The sequence below is a fragment of the Perca flavescens genome, chromosome 20, assembly GCF_004354835.1.
Source record: "Perca flavescens isolate YP-PL-M2 chromosome 20, PFLA_1.0, whole genome shotgun sequence".
In the NCBI taxonomy this organism is placed as follows: Eukaryota; Metazoa; Chordata; class Actinopteri; order Perciformes; family Percidae; genus Perca; species Perca flavescens.
The window spans coordinates 21720543-21733997 of NC_041350.1; the positions used below are offsets into that span (position 1 = coordinate 21720543).

The window sequence follows — 13455 nt, forward strand, 5'->3', positions numbered from 1 at the left end:
GCCTGTTAAGGTCCACCTTTAATAATAATTTACATACTGCTTGGATGATATTCAATGCCAGAAGTTGTTGGTTTCATGATTAACAATAACACATTCATTTTACACTATTCGAATATTCATATTACATGTATAACTGGAATGTGTGTTCTGGTCAAAAGCAACATAACAGTGTATTTCCAGCCTGTAAATAGTATTCGCAAGTACTCAGTATGTGTGTGTCAACCTGTTGAGTACCATTCGTGTGGGTTTTACTGCATCATGTATCTGTTAAAGGCACATTTATTCAATGTTTTTAAAGCTTTCTAGTGATTGTCTAATCATGCTGGAAAAATGCTGGTATAAACCAATCTCATTTGATACTCCAAGCAGGTTAAAACAATCATTTCCTAATACTGCTTGACCCGATTGTCTTAGGCCTGTCAATACAATTTATGGTTTGAAGGCCATAATTACACAGTTCAGGGAACTGAGAATGAATTGGTACACAAAAAAAACAAAAAAAACTAATTTGCCTTCTGTTGTGTTAGTAACAAATATAAAACAATGATATACATACTTTTTAAAAGCTGTTAAAAATCCAGGACATCACCAATACATAATATACAAAAATAATGCAAAGTCTTCCTCCAGTTTAACACATTCAGACAATTTCATCCAGTCTTTGTGTTGTACTCACACCAACACACCGACAGTAAGGCGTCTATTGCAAAAGGCACACCTAAAGACAAACAGAACATCTAGAAGAAACATCATAGTGATAGAAATGTGGCTTTAAACATCAGAGTGTTCAGACGGGTTTGCATAGTTTGTAGAAGAGCCTGCACAGAGAGTTTGATAGCAGAGGTGTGTAAAGTTGGAGTGTTAATGAAAATGTTGGTGCTTGGTAAAACCCGAAGCTGCCACCAGAGGGTGGAAACCCACAACAGAAAAATATATGGGCCTTTTTTTATCTACCATTATAAAATTAAAAAAGTTTCATGTACAGAAACTAGAATCCCATTCCTTTTTAATAGAATGGTGACATTTTCAGTGAGACACAGGGTCAAACGGACACACTGATTTGGCTTTCCCAGGGCACAAAGACTGCACTGTCCCATGCTGTGAGCCACAGTCCAGCACAGTATTTGGTACACTTTAGTTTTCCATGTCACTTACAAAACTTTCAGGACGCACATGTGTAACCACCATAGCAACAGCAACCATGGAAACCAGTTGCAAAGGTTCCAGCCTCTCGACACAAACATTCTCTCAACGAAGAAGGTCGCAAATGTCATAAAACTTTTATCTAATACAAAAGAATTTAATTTTCAGCTCCTAACTGGCCGAGTGAGAGGACACTAAAAATAAAGAATGCGATTGTCCAAACTTTAAGTCTAAAGGGCTCCTACAGTAAGTCACTACCGGCCAACAAAATATGACAAACAACTAATAAAAAGGACATTTTAATGGCCGGCGATAAAATTAAGATCAGCTCACTGGCCAATTTAAAACAATCCAGTAAAACCAGAGATGATGATTTGCACAACTCACCACTCCTTGTACAAATGCATTTTGCAGGCCTGAAGAACTTCGCCATCTATTCAAACAAAAAAAACGCCTCTGAGGGATAAGATCCTTTGTGAATATGGCCGTCAGTGTGCAAAGAGTCTTGAACCTTTGCAATTGCATTCCTGATATGCATAATGTAGTAACCATCGTCAACATCAACAACACACACATGCTCTGGCTGCAACAAATAGAAAAGCCATTATGGCTGTAAGATAAATCTGGCATCAGTACAAAAAAACACTGGGAGGAGTGGAGAAGCATGTTGTGACCCTTTGAAGAAACACAAACACTAGCAGGGTGCTGACAGTCATCAAACGGAGACCAGTAGAAGTTGCCGGCTGGTTTGGGTGCCACTGGTGTCAGCTCTTATAGTCCTTAGAGACTGGGATTTAGCGGTTGCTCCTCATGGCCTCCTTGGCTGCCAGGATGAGCGGGGTGAGGCTGGACAGAGGCTTGGCCAGCTTCAGGAATGGGTGCTACAGACAGACGGAAAAAGAAGTGCACACATGAAACATAATAATAAGTTGCGGAATTAACTACATTTTTGGGATTAACTCTGAAAAATGTGTGCACAGGGATTTGGGGCTGTGGATTGGACAAAACATGTCATCTTGGACTCTGAGGCTATGTTTAGACGGAAATGATCTGAAGAGAAAACGCAAAAGTGGCGTTGCGTTCTCACTTTTTATTCCGCGTTTAGACGAGCGTTTTGGGGGGGAAATCTGTGTGCATATGGTGACGCAAAGGCGTGTGAAATTCGATGTAGTATGCACACCAGGCGGCTAGGTGGTAATGTGATGCACTGCCACACAACACCACCAAGTCAGTGCGCCTGCATAGAACCTTCCTTCTACTTCTCTCTCTAGTAGCGGGAAGCAAACAACAAAAGCTGACAATTTTGTCTGGACAGATGAGGAAGTGGAGTTATTGCTCCAAACAATGCACGCACACACACACACACACACACACACACACACACACACACACACACACACACACACACACACACACACACACAAGTGCGTTTTTACCCTTGAGACGGGAACGCGATGGTGGAGCGTTTTTAAGATTTCCACTCTGGAGGGTAGTTTCACTTTTTTTCTGTTTTTAAGCCCCAAAAACGGCGTCGGCGTCTAAACAAAAGGCACATCTGATAAAAATTTAAGTTTTCACCCGCGAGCATATTCGTGTAAACAGGGCCTAAGAAATCCGACTGGGCATTGTCTTGCTATTTCTGACATTTCTTAGAAAATAATCAAGACAATAAACAGTTAAAACGATAGCCTGACAAGCCAGACCCACATCAAGATGTTGAGTCTGGGAACTCACCATTGGCAGGGCTCAATCCGAGGGGCGGGATAAACGGTTGTCTTTCAAATTCCCTCTACACGCAATAGGATAGCGCTAATACCAGGCAGAGCAACGAAGAAGGTAGCAGAGCTAGTTGATAGATTAAACTTTTGCCGTATCCGGTCGGCAAAACTCCGAACACATCTTCCTTTTTTTAAGAATGATTTCTGTGCCGTTCTTTGTTCTTTTCTCAAAGAAAAGCTTAACTCCAAGTCTTCCAGAAGATCGCTGTTCTCCGCAGCAGCAACCATAAGCCCCGCCCACTGACTCTATACATGATGTGATTGGCCTGACCAGAGTTTGGTTTTTCCAGCTCGCAAGCCAACGGAGACTGCCTAGAACCCCTTGGCTGCAAATTAAATTTGCTGCCGCTAGGGTGCATCTAGATTTCTAGGCTATTAAAACGATTAATTGAGAAAACCATCTGTAGATTAAGAGGGATATATTCATAAATTAAAGGTGTAGGTCTTTTCTACCTGCAGCAGTTCTCTGCCTGATCCTCTTTTCTCCACGTCCATCTCCAGACAGCGGGTCAGGAAGGATCTAAAGACAGGAGACAGCTTCTCTGGACTCTGCAGCTCCGGAGTCCCATTGGTGGCGATTAAATACAATGCCTAAGACGAGCACAATATCAAGTTGAGAAAAGCAGTATAATATAATCTTTAAGCATTTCAACATTCATTCCTTTAAAGACGTTTGCTAACATCTGACAGATTCCATTTTTTTCAGCCCTTTTGTTAATACTAATGATCAAATGTGATAATTCATGATCACAATGGGGACACTGAAACGTCGATAGAAAAATCTGAAACTGAACTATGGACTACTTTTCCCATTGGAAGTTAAGAAAAAGTTCTGACATTTTGGAAAATATGTTTATTGCTTCCTTGACTAGAGTTAGATGACAAGATCAATACCACGCTCAGATCTGTCCAATAAATAAATATATAAATAAGAATCTACAGCCAGTTAGCTTAGCTTAGCACAAAGCCTGGGAACAGGTGAAAAAAGCCTGGTTCTGTCCAAGGGCTTTTTTCTGAAATGTTTTAAACTAAAAGACTAATTACATAACCAACTGAAAATAATTGCTACATGCCACCAAACACCAAAATGGCCGCCACCTGGCCATTCTTTCTCCCCGCACACACTCACCCTGAGAGGGTTCTCGTTGAGATATGGAGGCTCTCCCTCCACCATCTCTATGGCCATAATCCCCAAAGACCAAATGTCCACTTTGGGCCCGTAGGCTTTCCTGGTAACCACCTCTGGAGCCATCCAGTACGGGGTTCCCACCATGGTGCTGCGTTTGCTCTGCTCGGGCGTGATCTGGGCGCAGAAGCCGAAGTCGGCTGCAAAGAGAGAAAGGAATTGTTGAGATCAATGTATTTGTGATCCCACAGTTAAGATTAAAAGTAAACCTGCAAATGAAAAAAAGAAGAAGTGTGGCAATAGTATTCAGTTAGATATATGCGAGTGCTCTCCCTTACTGAGTTTGACCGATCCGTCCATCCCCAGCAATACGTTGTCACTCTTGATGTCTCTGTGGATGACCTGGTTGGCATGAAGAAACTCCAGAGCCTGGAGGACCTGGACGCAGAGAGGGAGGAAGGTTAGGATCCCCAAAAGCACAAGCACACATGTGACGCTATACACATTCCTGCCAATCTTATCACACTATTCGGCTGACCGACAGGTGACAGTAATGCGCAACGGAACACAGCAATATGCAGGGAAGAGACAAAGAAGACTGCAAGCTTGTAAACATGGATGTGAACTATTCCATTTTTAAACATTTATTACAAATCGGCTTTGCAAATGTTTTATGAGGAAGGAAATTAATTTATCACGTTTGTTAGATCTCAAGGATGCACACAATACATTTTGGTAAGTAACTCTTACAAGACACGTGATAGATACGGGCTCTGGTCAATAAATGATCCAAAAGCTCACATGAGAGGATGTAAGTGGGTCATACTGTCTGATTGTAGTAATATGCGAGACTTGGATTATGTGACACAGGTGCTTTTACTGGCTTTCACTGATGCTTTATAGTTTTTTTTTTTTTTTTTTTTAACCACGAGGCTCAGTTGTCTGAAAAGCCTGAAAAATCTGAAAAATTTGAAAAATCTGAAAAATCCTACCTCTCTGCAGACGGCGGCGATCTGAGCCTCGTCCATGCACGTCTCTGTCACAACATCAGTTAGGGAGCCACCAGCCAGGTACTCCATCACCACGAAAAGCTCGTCTCCCACGAGGAAACTAAAAAAGCATGCGCGCGCACACACACACACACACACACACACACACACACACACACACACACACACACACACACAGTCAAATCCACAAAGCAGTCGACTTACAGTTGGTGCTGTGGATGTGTGCTGTAGGTCTGTCTGTACTGTATGTGTTAGGTCAGTGTTACCTATCTACGAAGTTGACAATGTTGGGGTTCTTCATCTCCTTCATGACCAGGATCTCATTGATAATCAGCTCTTTCTTCGGCTGCTTCTGCAAGTTGATCTGTTTGATGGCCACCTGCAGAACACAACATCCTGTAAAAGTGGTACAGCCTATACACGCAAGCTTTATGGGTAATTGCAAGGTACAACTAATTAACTTGCCACTAGTCTATACCGTAGGCATACTTTTAACTTGTTGAAATTTGGACTGTCAAATTTGGAAGCTGCCAAGAGAAAACATAGATATTTTAGATAGATACGTTTTGGTACCTTTGATAGGTTTCTGTAGTATATAAAATAACAAATGCAAAATATCTGTATTGAAACAAAGAAGCCTTCCCTAAACTATCACAATAATTTAACAGAATCAGCACTTCAACCAACAGTGATTTCTTTCAGTTACTTTCCATTGCTTCAACCCTACCAATGATGTTTGGGTCATTTTTGCAGAGGCAAAGAAGGACACAGGAAGAAGTAACCTTACCTCTTGTCCTGTGGCAACATCTATGGCCGTGTAAACTGTGCCAGATGCCCTGAAAGTAAGAAACAGTAAGAAGTGAAATAACCTTTACAGTTTTTTTTTTCCGAATGCTAAACAACAGTGGGGGCTGGAGCTACATGTACAAAACTCTAACTACAGTCTGCAGAGCAGCAGTTCATATGGACCAAACTCTAGTTAGTTTTTCATTGCTTGAACACAGTTTTCAGAACTCTACACATTTATCTCATGACTTTAACCACAACCTGCACAACACTGTGGATTTAAAGCACTTTGTTCAAATGCTAACACACTGCTGTCAAAACTCTTAACCACACATTCAAAACACAATGGATTTCAGCCTGTATTTCAAACACTGCTGATTGCAATTTCAACTGGAAGACCGGTTAGCGAACACATACTGTATATATATAGGGAAAGCTCAGAAAGCCTTTTTTGGAAATAAAGAAACACCAAATAAGAATGAATCAGTTATACACTATACTGTTCGAGAGAAACAGTGAACAGGTAAAAGAGCAACGATACCAATATGTCCAGGTAAGATGACACAGCTATAAAAAAAGTGAAAAAAAACTACCTTTACTACAGTAAAACTGCACATTTACTGTTTTTCAGAAAGTAATGGAGGTGGAAGAAATGGAAACACCAGATTACTTTGTATTTAGAGATGAGGCAGGTGCATGGCAAGCCAGGACATCCAATGTTCTTTGTTATTACGTACCTCTAGCTTTGAACTTTTTTTCCAGTCATTACATAAACTATTACAGGCAAAATAAAATTATATCTATTGAAGCACACTGCTGATTTTCATTCCTTTTTCTTTACTACAAAAACTGGTATGTTATAAAATAAAAATGTTCACTTGAAAGAATTTCACTCTTTTTTTTAAATAAACTATTGATAGGTGTGAAGTCACTAAAATGATTGAAACTGCAGGCGCCCAAATAGCTCAGCTGGTAGAGCAGGCGCCCATGTATCGAGGTTTACTCCTTGACGTAGCGGGCCCGGGTTCGACTCCGACCTGCGGCCCTTCGCTGCATGTCGTTCCCTCTCTCTCCCATTTCATTTCTTCAGCTGTCTTGTCAATAAAGGCCTAAAAAATGATCTTAAAAAAACTAATTATTGAAACTTTAAAGATGAAAAGTTTCTAATTTGTGTATTGGTGTTTTATGCTAGTGTTTTTACTCTCAGTGTGTTCTGAGTGACGGTGTGTGTTATGTGAACGGTTTAGTTCAGGTGACTGTTGGTAGTGCAGACTGTGGTTAGAGTTTTGCACGTGTAGCTTCAGTTGTGACCACTGTCGTTTAGCAATCATAAAAAAAACTGTTACAACCTTCTCCTTTTTGTCTGTTTGGACTAGCAACCAAATAAACAACTTCCATAAAAACATTTTCAGTGTTCAAATTATCCTGAATTCTGACTCACCCCTGGCCGATCTTCTCATAGCGGGTGTATTTCTTCTTAGGATCTCCAATGCTGACAATCGTTCCTAGGAGAAAAAAATAGTCAGCTCTACTGGATCCAAAAATAGATGCGACTCTGCCCGCGATTTGTCATTTCTGGTGGGTATCTGCGTGTGTGTTTTACATACTGAGTTTCTCCATGATCTCCTCGTCAGTCATTTTGCCTCCTCCTCCTCCCTTCTTCTTCTGTTTGTCGCCTGCCTTAGAGGCGCCGTCTAACTCTGGAGCTGGGAGTGGGTCTATCACCGACCTCGTGTACATCTGACCGAACACAGGAACAAATTCAGGCATACTGACCTGGGGTGATTTGCCCCTTCTTATTTTTAGCTGCTTGTAAATTTGCTGATTGGATATTCAGCTTACTTTAAAGTCATAAAGACTAAATGTATCTCTGTGAACCAGTATCAACAAAGGGCATACTATCAAATAGTATTGTATTTTTAAAGTTTTTAAAAGCAACGCATCACAATCATTTTATCTTGACTCACTGATTTTGTGTGTTCCGGCCGCGGTGCCACAATTGGAGGTGGTGTGTCATCATCTTCATCATCGTCTCCATCCTTTCCACCTGATGGAGAGGTCGCGGAACCCTGCTTGCCTGACTGCAACAGCAAACATACGTAGATTAGGGACAGTCAGAAACTGCTGAATGTATTCAATTTAATGTTATGAATGAGAGTTGAAGTGATCAATGAACTCCTCACCGACTGCGAGTCTTTATCTGAAAGAGATAAAAGCGTAAGGACAGATGAGTTAGTCTTCACAGTTGCAACATTAAACTTTGATTTATCTCTGCAGCTAAATAAAACTGACCCGAGGCGGAAAAACTGAGGTATTTCTGTTTTCCACTGGTGGAGTCGTAGAACTTCAGAATGTCGAGGACGGCCTGAGGATTCTGTTTCTGTTCTGATTTACTGATGTTGGAGGTCTGTAGGAGACGGGCCCACTGCTCCGGCATGCCCTGGACAAACACACAAACACACATGTAAAAAACCTATACAGAGATCTACCCATAAAATACACTTTAAGAGTTAAATGAGTACATTTATATAATTCTCATGTCTATATGGTACATATGTGGCTGGACATTAGTGAGACTTTGGAAAGAGCCAGTCTAGCTGTTTACCTCTGTTTCCAGTCCTAATGCTAAGCTAAGCTAATTGGTTCGAGGCGAGCTACACATTTAGTGTACAGACATGAGAGCGACGTCAATTTTCTCATCTAACTCTCAGCAAGAAAGAAAATAAGTGTATTTCCAAAATGTTAGAAGTTTAAATGGTGCAGTAAGCCAAATTCTGGTCTGTAAAATGTCCCAATTATAAACAAGCACATTGCACATTATTAATTTAAGGTTAGATACTTACAGTAAACTCTCCAGTGACAGAATCAAAACCCACATGGATGGTGTGTTCAAAGTCTGAGGGGGAGGAGATCTCGGGCCTGTCCTTGTCGCGGTCCTTCTTCCTGCCTCCTGCAATAAAGGGTCAACGTGTTGGTCATCCGCTGCAGTGCGTGTGTTTTTTGTTGCACTTTTGTGTGTCTACGTAAATGTCTGTGATCTCTCACCTTTCTCAGGGGCAAACATTGAGATTATCTTATTTCTTGACTTCCTTTCCTCCGGTACGGACGGCAGTGGCCGAGAGTTGTGATTGGCCGACTGGGGGTCCTTGGCTCCTCCTCCTTGGCTGCTCATCCTGACAGGGGGGGCGGGGGGCTTGTCCTCACACACTCCGCTGTCACACATCTACACACACGTACACCTGAACGGACAGGATGAGACAATGCATACAAGAAATAGAGTAAGTCAGTTGCACGCTCAGTCACTGGTATCACTTCTTCCTGTTTTTTTTTTTCATATTTCACAATGCTAGTCAAAGCTATACATGTTAGCTATACAAATGCTACTGAGAAACGGCTGTAAATCAAGAGTAGCTTAGCCTACATTACACAGAGAAAGAAACAACTCAACAACAAATAAAGGAAAACTCACACAGACCTAACTAATCCATCCATGCCACAATCTGTGGGTCAGCACCGCGTTGGAGCGAAGGGAACAGAGAGTGTGAACAGGAAGCAACGCTGAATGGGCAAAGTGACGTGTTGAGTCTTGTTCACGGTTACGCATTAATGAGGAAGGAAAAGGGGCAGAGAGAGAGAGAGAGAGAGAGAGAGAGAGAAAAGAGGAGTGTCTAAGAGTTAGAGAGAGCCTTAGAATGGTATGACAACTGGAGCTAAATGGAGAGGAGTGAAAAGACAAACAGCTCAGAAAGGAGGACAACTGAACTGGATAGTGTGAAAACCTCAGTAACACAATGAAGACAACAGTCAAGTACTGTACTTAGGGAATTTTGCAGTATTGCAAAATTGCAGTACTTCATTTCATGCTACTTCATACTTTCACTCCACTACATATGATAAGGTTCTAAAATATAATGCATTGTTGTATATTAAACCCGTGGTTTCCAATCTTGTTGGCTTGTTTTTGGCATATTAAGTTGGATTGTGAATAAAAGGATATTTACTCATAATTTAGTATTTTAACACTGATGTACTGATTCTTAATGTGAGTACTTCTTCCACCACAGTAAACACTCTTTTTATCCATTACCCTAATATAATGAAATTACATGCACACGCACACTCACACTCACACACCTCTCTAACAGTCTTGCAGAGCTTGCAAGCAATTTGATCGACTCTGAGCTGCATCCTGCATTCTCGGTGACATCACAGACGGGAAACAGGAAGCAAACAAAGGTTTCCTCACTTCCTGTGTCTGACCGCCAATGACACACCACATATTAAACCCGGATAACAGACGTGGCTCAGGTATAGTGGGTATGCCTATGACCTCTTCTTCACACATAAATACTCCTCCTGAAACAGCTCTGCTAACATGATTCCCCTCTGATACAAAACACCATGAAATAAGTTAAATCAGGAAAACTGAGACTTGCAGAAACCTGGCTCCATCGCGCAACCGGATCGTACTGTTACTGTCCCTTGACGGGCAGACCGCGTTCTGCGCCGACAGAGCACAGGACTCTGGTGGGACGAGGGGAGGCGGACTCTATGTTTGCATCGGGGATGCTTGGTGTTCAAAGGTAGTCAAAGTTGATGGACAATTTGCCAAATTTTTTATGTTAAGATTCCAGCCATTTTAGTAGCATAAAGGGACTACAACTGCTTTTTGTTGTGCAACCCTAAGTTGTATAATGGCAATTAATGAACCTTAAACCTGTGAAGTTATCTTGATACAGACTCTTGTCCTTAACACATTAACCAACACACACGTTAGGCCTTTAAGGTAATCGAAAAAGCCCTTTCACACAAAGCGAGAGAGTCCTTAGGCCCTTAGCTGAAGACACATCAGCACTAACTTGCCTCAAGGATAAATGATTCCCCTCCCTGCATCATTTCTGAAACATTCATTGTACTGTAAGTCAGATGCTTTATGATGGAAGCTATCCTAGCTATCACTGCTACTGACTCTACTGAACTCTTCCTTTTATATAGCACATTTTCAATAACTTTAGTTTTCTATACTGTATACTGTACTTTGTTTTTGCATTACATTTGCACTATTTAGAATGTATTATTGTATATTACCTGTATATATTACTAATCTTTATAATTATATATATATTACTTATCTTTGTATCTTTATGTATCTTTGTATATTATACGTGTTGTACCTGTCCTTATTGCACCGTGGGTCGGATAGTAACTTATTTTCGATTCCTCTGTATGTCAGGCACATATTGCAGAATTGACAATACAGTTGACTTGACTACTGTGCAATGATTTTGAATCACAGGATGGCTGTGAGCTACCTAAAGTGGCAACTTATATCATGTAAGCTGATCAAACCTAACATTTTCCAATGTGGCACATCATTATAAAAACACCACCCAATGAGCTAGTCCCCCCTACAGAACATGGAACAGTCCTCTAGCTCTCTTTACGCCCACAAAAACCTTTTCAATACCTTTGTCTCATCCATAAAAGATGCTAAATACTCACCTGTTTGTTTCCTCTTCTGCGTCCTACAGAAGACCAAGGAAACAATAACAACTGTTGTATTCCCAGCAAGTGTATGCACCTCTTTCTCCAGTGCTCCTTTATCTACTTAGCTCTCACAGTTTCCTTACCCCTCTTTTCTCTTCTAAAGGCAGGTCTTAGCAGGCGGCCTCATTCCTCAGCGATCTTGGATGGGACAAGTGTATTCTTGCCCGGGCAGGATAAAATTAGACCCAGTCCAGCCTTAATGTGCATTTTCTAAGTCAGTGTGTGTGTGTGTGTGTTTGTGTGTGTCTGTGTGTGTGTTGGACTGAATGTTAGGGGCTGGCTGGCTAGGCTGAGACAAGTTGTCTCTCACTAGGAATTCCATAGCTACAGGGCTTGGGCGTGTTCTCCTGTCTACACACATATACACACGCTCCTCCTCGTTCCCTGCCCTAAAACACACATTTCCAATGCCAACAGGGGCGCCATTGTGAAGACTTGGAACATCTTTTATGTAGCTTCGAGCTAAGCTTACTGAGCGCAGCAAAAACAACTTTGAGGGGTGCAGCCAGGTGAACATATCAGCAACCAGTACTGCAGGCTACATGCTTGTGTGTTTCTATTACTGCACACACCCTAGCACTACCTACATGATTAATGGATGAATTAGCTAAATTGTTAGCAGAGATCATGGCTTAATCATTAATTTAATTTTGGGACATTTTGGGAAATATTGTTTCTTGCCAAGAGTTAGAGGAGAAGATCCATACTAGCTGGAGTCAGAAGCCGGTTAGCTTAGCTTAACCCAAAAACACAGCAAGAAAAGTGTTTAAAAAAAAAAAAAACAATTCTGCCTCTAACGTGTGCCGGGCTATGTTGCTGTGCTAAGTTACTGGCTTCAAACAGGGCCAAGCTAACTAACTATTTCCAGTCTTAATGCTAAGCTAAGGTAACCCTGCCTGCTAGCTTCAGATATATATCATATTGATCTTCTAATCTAACTCTTGGCAAAAAAAGCAAAATGTGCATATTTCCCAAAAACTATTCCTTTAAGCCATTTATCAAGTACAAAGGCCAAAGATTGGTGGTTACAGCTTCAGAAATGTGAACTGTTGCTTGCTTTCCTTTATTATACATACAATATGGATATGAAATAGAGAAAAGCATTTACATGCATTCAGTTACAATGAGACACTGACTACATGTTTGGCCTCACAGCAATCCTTGGTGCATAATGTGGTCTTGGTGCAATTTACAGTTTTTATCTCAGTGAGTTTCACTCAGTGAGGCAGCTGCTGTACAGATGTCAATTTTGTCTCTGCAGATACCCTAGACCCTAGTTAAGATATCAAAATAGTTATTGGTTACATAGTTACATTATTGATTCATTTGACCATTATTTTTTCTGAAAAATTCTCTCATTTTATGCTGGAACTAGCATGGCAATGTTTGGCGTTTATTTTATTCCTAATCGTTTTAGCTCTATTGATGTGGATATGTTCCACTTTTAATTGCAGGCTGCACTTTTCCTTCACATTCCTCTCTCCATGCTTTTATTTTTTTCTAATTCCTTCCCTCAAACTCTGCATGCTTGCTAACCACATAGACTTTTTCATATCCAGACAGCATCCAACTGCATCTCTCATCTGTTCTCAATTCACAGAAGCTCTCTTTTCATCATCGCTGTGCCTCAGAGCCTGTCACATCCCTCTGGCTTTATCATTTCTATTCCTCATTCTGTGCTCTCTCGCTGCATCAGAGCACTTTCTATTCCCTGTGGCTGGCCGCCATCAAGGGAAGCCCACTTCCTCATCCTGGAACTCCCCGAGCCCCAGAGGGTCACAGGACCGGGCCGGCCAACCAGAGCGCAGCAAACACAGCCACCGAGCTGTTTACAGGAAGTGGACAGCAGGCCTTTTGTATTCGGCTTCTATAAAAGGAAATTCTGCGGAGGACTTCCTGGAAGGAGTGATGAAGCCGACACACACACACACACAAACACTTCATTCACTCACACAGAAACACAGACACACACACACACACACACATTTGTACTATATATATGTGCACTCACACTCCCTCTACAGTTCACTTCACTGATTATAGGTCTGGCCGTGAATGAGGCGTA

The 13455-nt window shown here is 41.4% G+C and overlaps 1 protein-coding gene across 3 annotated transcripts in view; it reads right to left on the minus strand.

Moving 5' to 3' along the window:
• Nucleotides 1-13455, minus strand: part of LOC114546388 (serine/threonine-protein kinase PAK 2) — a 14954-nt gene continuing 1499 nt past the window's right edge. The window contains exons 1-15 of one of the 3 annotated variants that reach the window (XM_028565142.1): nucleotides 9319-9428; nucleotides 8889-9082; nucleotides 8687-8793; nucleotides 8136-8283; nucleotides 8027-8043; nucleotides 7811-7924; nucleotides 7451-7583; nucleotides 7285-7348; nucleotides 5845-5893; nucleotides 5324-5436; nucleotides 5040-5157; nucleotides 4386-4485; nucleotides 4051-4247; nucleotides 3375-3512; nucleotides 1-2024 (exon numbers count right to left, since the gene is read on the minus strand). In XM_028565142.1, the coding sequence (XP_028420943.1) occupies nucleotides 1938-2024; nucleotides 3375-3512; nucleotides 4051-4247; nucleotides 4386-4485; nucleotides 5040-5157; nucleotides 5324-5436; nucleotides 5845-5893; nucleotides 7285-7348; nucleotides 7451-7583; nucleotides 7811-7924; nucleotides 8027-8043; nucleotides 8136-8283; nucleotides 8687-8793; nucleotides 8889-9066 (1563 nt within the window). In that variant the 5' untranslated portion in view covers nucleotides 9067-9082; nucleotides 9319-9428 and the 3' untranslated portion in view covers nucleotides 1-1937. Of the gene's footprint in view, nucleotides 2025-3374; nucleotides 3513-4050; nucleotides 4248-4385; nucleotides 4486-5039; nucleotides 5158-5323; nucleotides 5437-5844; nucleotides 5894-7284; nucleotides 7349-7450; nucleotides 7584-7810; nucleotides 7925-8026; nucleotides 8044-8135; nucleotides 8284-8686; nucleotides 8794-8888; nucleotides 9083-9312; nucleotides 9429-13455 lie in introns of those variants that run through there. The other 2 variants (XM_028565144.1, XM_028565143.1) reach the window with 2 other exon arrangements.